At 45.2% G+C, this 6,422-nt stretch overlaps 1 protein-coding gene across 1 annotated transcript; it reads right to left on the bottom strand.

The window, feature by feature from the left end:
- Positions 1-79: 79 nt before the first annotated feature.
- Positions 80-5,720, bottom strand: KNSTRN (kinetochore localized astrin (SPAG5) binding protein). Its single transcript, XM_052811891.1, has 8 exons — positions 5,602-5,720; positions 4,400-4,532; positions 4,188-4,244; positions 3,859-3,958; positions 2,028-2,142; positions 1,659-1,720; positions 1,436-1,510; positions 80-538 (listed from the first exon to the last, which is right to left on the bottom strand). Exons 1-8 carry the CDS (start codon positions 5,663-5,665, stop codon positions 407-409), a joined length of 738 nt encoding a protein of 245 aa, XP_052667851.1. The 5' UTR covers positions 5,666-5,720; the 3' UTR covers positions 80-406.
- Positions 5,721-6,422: the final 702 nt, after the last annotated feature.

The raw sequence follows: 6,422 nt of genomic DNA, 5'->3' as shown, positions 1-6,422 counted from the left end.
GGAGGGAGGCGGAGGTGGGCGGCGGCAGCAGCAGCAGCGGGCAGCGCTGCCTCGGGGAGGTGACAGTGTCCTGTGCGTCCTTCCAGTACGTTTAATGGGTTAAAAAACACGAATAGTTACAACAGGCTGACGGATCGAGGCGGGTGAGCCGTTCAGCAGCAAGGCGTGCGGTAAGAAAAAGGTCCAGGCAAGGCCCCGGCAGATGTGGGAAGAGCAACAAGTGCTAGCACAGGCAGCCGGGCTGGTTTTCCCGTTCCCACCCCCCTGCAGGTGCTGTCCCACCAGAGAGCAGCGACCTGCTCCTTGCTTTAACATTAACAACTAGGTTTGCGAAGTAGAGAGCACTCAACTAGGAGTAAAACGTCAAAAAAAAAAAAAAAAAGACAGTACAGTCCATCCTTGTGCCTCACATAGCCAGGAGTAGCTCCAACTCATCAAGCGTTGCTGAACATTCCTTAATTTCTGCTTGAAAGGAGGAATGCTTCTCCAGGGACCGGTGTCTCTCTTCTTCCGCCGATTTCCACTTAGCCATCGCTGTCTGTGTAGAGAAGTCAGGGCACACGACATTTTACTGACACTGAAGTACAGGATAGCAAAGCCAAGTTCTAAAGCAGCTCCAACTAAAGCATTTGAACTCTTCAGCAGGGTCTTGCCTGCTAAACTTAAGATCGGTCTACCTTCACTGGGATAGCTTGTACCTCTGTTCCTTGAGGAAAATGGCAATTTACCTGTGACCAAAGTTTAGGAAGTCTGATATAATAGTGGTTTCATTGACTAACTCTTAAGCTTCTTACCAAGAATTGTAGAACTGTAATTTAATGACTATTTTGGTCAGTATATAGACAATATTATTGACACTGCTTGTGCTTGCGTACTTCTTAGTTCCCAGAGAGACCACCCGAGGTCACCGGTCTGCAACAGCTCCCAAGTTAGATCAAATCTTCTGAATTCCAGTGTAACAGCCAGACTGGTGGATCAGCATTCTGGCAAGTGGTGCTTACAACCACCTGCAACACAGTCTCGAAAACTCTCACCTACGAGGAGCTGGCCTAAGCAGAGACAGCTCCATTTCCAGTACTGACATCCATCTTTACTTTGGAACTGATTCAGTCTAACTTGAAAGCTATTGGTCATTAATATCACTTTCACCTTCTACCTTGTTTCAAGTTCAATTGTATACGATTCAACTTAAAATGACCGAGATGAGAATTAACATTGCCCTGCCATAAACTTTGCTTTAAGCCCTCTATTTAGAAAGGGAGCAACACATACAGTTTCCTTAATGCACGTATAACAAAACGTGAGTAATACTGCAGACTTTCACTGTCTAGTTCATTTGGAGAATCAAGCAGCACTGGGAGGAGCAAAATAACCTTCAGATTCTCAATCAGCAGCAAGTGCTCATTACCTGGTTGAGTCAAAGTCACAGTCTTACCTGAAGCACCTCCTTTTCTTTTGCAGCTGTTTGGTTAAACAGCCTCAATTCTTCTATGAGCTTCTCAGTTAACAGCTGAAGAGCCAAAAGGAAAACAGTTTAATATAATGCAAATAAATGCAAGTCTCAGCAGCTGTTTCCACAACATCAGTAGAAAAGGGCAGTAGCACACAAACCTCTCAAAGCCCATTTAACTCCTATAGCTATTTCAAAATTTTCTTACCATTGTCTGCTTCTGGCATTCTTGTGTCTTTTCTTCCTCCTCCAAAATGTTGCTGCCTGTAACTAATTTATGAGGTGCATTAGTGAACCTCTAATATACAGATAACTTTGCTTGTAAGAACTAACAGCTTTTCGAAGTAAATTTTTACAGCAAGAAAGACTAAATTATTTTCAAAGTTTATCTGAGGCAGGGCATACTACAGGAATCAGCTTTTTCTCTTAAGCTAGAAAAAACCCCATCCCCTGGAGTTACAGCAGTATTTCCTTCACAAGGAAGCAGAGTCCAAATGTCTTATGAACAGTCACAATGAGGCGGGAAGAGTTCTGAAGAATGAGTACCAGGATGGTATGTGAAATGCGTAGTCCTTACCAGGATCAATGCTTCTGCTTTCTAAAATCACCATGCAAGTCTCCTGAAATTTCTTGAGCTTCTCAACTTCTTGTGCTAGGCCTTCATTCTCCTCCTTTAACTCCTTTATAATGCCCTGTCATTAACACAGGTTGTAAGTGAATCAAGTTTCCAAGGAGATTTTTCTTCTCATTAGTCAGTAATACTGAGTGGGATGCTAATGGCTTAACAAGTGCTCTGCTAGCACCAAGAATCAGATCTTGCCCTTCTGTCTCTACTACCACAGCAAATTAGTCTGTTGCAGACTCTTACTCCTGCTTCTTGACAGGATTAATATGTTTATCACATCCGCATGTCATAGCCATTACCAGAAAAATTTGACCCTAGAGATAAATTCTTTTTAGGCAATCCTAGCATATCTTTTCTTGTGCTCCCTCTCATATATATATAAATAATTCAAGCACTTGATGCATTGAAGAGCGTAGAAACATTGGGAAGAAAAGAGCATCTTTGAATCTTTAAGCCACAGCGCTTTTCCCTACACAGTTCAGATATTACCAGGCAATTGGATAAGCTGATCAACCTCACAAGTTGAATGCAATTCTTCAAGAGAATCAATAAGTATGTGGATTAGGGTGACCAGCTGATAGTGTCAGAAGCTTTTTGAGACCTCCTATGAAATGTTCAAAGGCTCTTAAAGAAATCAAGCTGTGAGATAAGAGGAATGATCATCTCACAGATTAGTAACTGGTGGAGAAGTAGGAAATAAAGTGAGCTTTTACAACTGAAGGTTACCAGTAGGGCCTCTTGCACATGACAGAAATTGTGCCGAGTGTGTCCTAGAGTGATCTGTAAGAGGCTGTGAATAACAAAGTGCCTATTCTGAATCTGAACTTGATTCAAGAAAGTCAAATCTGTTTGAAACAGAATCCACTGAACAGTTCCAGCTTTCTTCAGCCTTTCCTCCAGTCCCTTAATCATCTTAGTGGCCCTTTGCTGTACTCTCTCCAGTATGTCCATGTCTCCCCTCTACCAGGAGCCCAGAACTGGACCAATACTCCAGGTTTGGCCTCACCAGTGCTGAGCAGATGGGAAAAAACTTGCAGAAGAATACAAAGACACTAAAAGATTAGGCAACAATATGATACAATAGCACATGAAGAAACATAAGCTTATATAAACTGAGCTTTGAATTAAATACTCAGAAGAGAATGAGGTCAGGATCCCTCAAACTTAGTGCACAGCAATGACCAAAATCCAAGTAGAATGTTCTTCATTACTGAAATGAGACCATACACATTCCCGAACCTACACCTTCAATACTGTATGCACTTTCACACCACACTACATGATGGGTTAACAAAGCTAGGAGAGATTGGGCAAAAGGAATAAGGAAATTGAGTAGCTTATCTACCATATGTTAGGAGCTACAGAAGAAAAAGAATTAATAGACCTCAAACCATCAGTGGCAAGTGATTACTTATAGTTTCTCTTGATGTAGGTAGGAAGCATCTGGCAATATCAAGGCTGTTTTAATAAAATTTCATGCAAGTGTATAGCTGTGAGCTTTAAATATTCTCCCACAATGAGTTTAAAATTGAATTAGAGCTCTAATGACTATTTAACAGTGATCTGGACGCATTATCCATCCAAATACATCTGCAGCTCTGCTGATTAACAGGTTCTAGCAGATATCACAGGTATCAGAGGAGAAAAACCCAGCCCACCCAAACTCTACTGACTTCTGATGGGGACAGGAAAATGAGCAAGACAGTCCTTTGATCTCACCCAGTAGGGATCAGAATATAGGAACTACTCAATGATTTATTTATTCCCCCGTCCCTTTCCTTACCTGTGCTCCTGTTAGTCTGGAGTATAGCTGTTGTTTGGCTGTTTCTAACAGCTGATTCTTGGTCTTCAGCTCTGCTTCTAGTTTGTATCTGTTGAGAGGTCTGTAGAGTCAAAGATCAAAGATTTAGGGGCAAAAATATCAGTATTATACACCTTCTCTTTTACTTCCACAAACATGCCCTTTTTTGAAGCATTTGCTCTTGTTTCTGACCAAGAGCTTTAATCTGCAAACTTGGCAAGAAAGTTGTACAGGGGTGAGAGCTCATCATAACCCTCCAAGAGGTAACATTACTGCATGAGGGCAACTAACAGAAATTTCAGGAAACATACCCTCTTGTAGCTGTCTTCTTTGAAAGCGGTTCCACTTTCTTGGCAGCTTTAGGCAACCTTAAAAGAAAGGTTGGGTAAAATACAGTTACCAGAAGACCACTGAATTCTTGCAGATTACCAAGTCTGTTGGTCCGATAAAATTTCCAAAATGCTAAGCCATCTTTAGGATATTTGCCAAGTAGCAAATCCATCAATATTTTACTTTCATTTACCCTTGGTTTGTAGCTTTGAAGACACCATCTGCAGGAATGCTTGAGCTAAAGTTAAAATTGGGATCTTTGTTGAACTCTAGATCTGCTGTTTTGCTGACGCACTGTTTCTTTGAAGGAAAAGCCATTTGCATTTCTGCAAGAAAAAGACAACAATGAAAACACTACAGTCTGCAAGAGATCACCATAATATGCAGAACTACTGGATCTCTTAAGTCTTCAATTTGAGCTAAATCACAATTATATGTGGCTAGAATGGAGACTCGAAGGCAGTGACAACTAAGGGCAGTCTTCAAGTTTAACCCAGGATTAAGGGTCCAGAACAAGCCACAGATAGCTCAGATGGTAGACAGTATTAAAACACAGTTACTAGGCTAGCACTAATGAGACAAAGTTTGAAAGTGATAATAGAGGCATGATAATAAGGGAGGTCCCAACATCAAGCAGACAGTGTGCCACAGGGCTCCAAGCAAAGTTGTTCAGTACTGGAAGCAAAACAAACACAGCCCACTTGAAGCTCTCAGCTAAGAGAGCTTCATATTTCAATTCACTATGAGTAGATACACTTCTAAAATAACACTATAGAGAACTAGCTTTCTATGTAGAGCTTATTTGGCCTTAAGCCACAGCTGTTTGGGTATATAAAGCTTTGTTCACATAGAGGGTTTAAGAAGCTTCCCCCACCCAAGGTATTTTTCAGGTGACATACCCATAAGCACTAGAGTAACATGGCAGTTTCCACCGATACAGACTAGCTCCCAAGTTTTTAACATTAAGCCTGGCTGCCTCACGTTTCTAAAACGCTGTAAGCAGTACCAAAAGCCTTATAGAAGCAAAAGCCCCCGAAGGAAAGTATCTGTAACCTGCGTGGGCCACTGCGTGCAGCGAGCGGGAGACGCGCTCTCCTGAGGCCCGGCCCTGCCTGGGCGGGCTGAGCCGTGAGGCAACCAGCAACCGCCCGCCCGCCCTCCTCAGAGGGCAGAAAAAGCGAGTTAACCGAAGCCTTAGAAACAAAGCAGTTGAATAAAGCCCGTAATTAGACTTCGCGACGGCCACCTCAGACCAAGGCAGTATCGGAGCTCCCCAACAGACACCGCTCCCCCCGCATCGGTCTAACCCGGACACCAGCCCTCCGCCACCTCGGCGCTCCACCGGCGGAGCACGACAGAGGAGAGCCCTCCTTCCCTCCCGGAGAGGACACGCACCTGCGGGCGGGCCGGCGCGGTGAAGCCCGCTGTAGACGGGGATGCGGGAGGCCTCCCCCTCCATGGCGGCCCTGCTCCCCGCCTCAGCCGCCGTTTGAATCGAACCCGCCGCCAAACGGTCGGGCGGCCCGCGCGCATGCGCAGAAGCGCATCCCCGCCTGCGCGTTGGCCCCGCCCCGCGGGCGGTTGCGCGCGCTCCTCCCCTCAGAGAAGGAGGAGCGGCCATGGCGGCTTCCCCGGGCGGGTTTTGACGGCGTTTCACCTCGCAGCTGCTTTCAGGGGAGCCGGCCGCCGGCGGGGAGGGTGTTCCCTGCCTCCCGCGGCCTCGCCCTGTGATTTGGGCACTCGAGGTCCGGAGCCCTCAAAGGCCTCTGCGGCCTTCGTGGAGTCCTCCCCTGCTGTGCTCTCAGGGCGCCGGTGCTTCGTTGGAGGCGGTTAAAAGCGTCCTCCCACCCTGTAAGGGGAAAGGAGGCATCTGTGTAAAATGTTTCCAGACTTTATTGGATGTTTTCGCTCTGTTTTCCAACGCAGTTTTCAAAATGGGTGAGAAGTCCCTCCAAATAGCAATGGAAGCAGCTCCTGTGTGGAGAGGGTTTCAGTCAAGTGTTGGCTCACAGCCTGAGGGCAGCTCTGGTTGCGAAAAATCCCACCTGAACACCCAGTATGAGAACTGCACTATGAAAATACAAAACTGAAATAACGTCGTGTATTTCAAGTGTTGTTAGTAGCTTTAAAAGAGCATATTCCTAATGGACATAAGGCAGTCGGGGCCTGTCTCCCACAGAGCAGGGAAAACTACTTGTGGGTGTCAGAAAGAGCAA

Source organism: Harpia harpyja, chromosome 16, assembly GCF_026419915.1.
Source record: "Harpia harpyja isolate bHarHar1 chromosome 16, bHarHar1 primary haplotype, whole genome shotgun sequence".
In the NCBI taxonomy this organism is placed as follows: Eukaryota; Metazoa; Chordata; class Aves; order Accipitriformes; family Accipitridae; genus Harpia; species Harpia harpyja.
This window is presented reverse-complemented; position numbering and strand designations above follow the sequence as displayed.

Coding starts and splice junctions, on each gene's coding strand:
- KNSTRN (XM_052811891.1), bottom strand. CDS start 5,665: ATGGAGGGGGAGGCCTCCCGCATCCCCGTCTACAGCGGGCTTCACCGC. Junction 4,533..5,601: donor CCGCGCCGGCCCGCCCGCAG/GTGCGTGTCCTC, acceptor TTTTTCTTGCAG/AAATGCAAATGGCTTTTCCT. Junction 1,721..2,027: donor AAGCAGAAGCATTGATCCTG/GTAAGGACTACG, acceptor CTCATAAATTAG/TTACAGGCAGCAACATTTTG.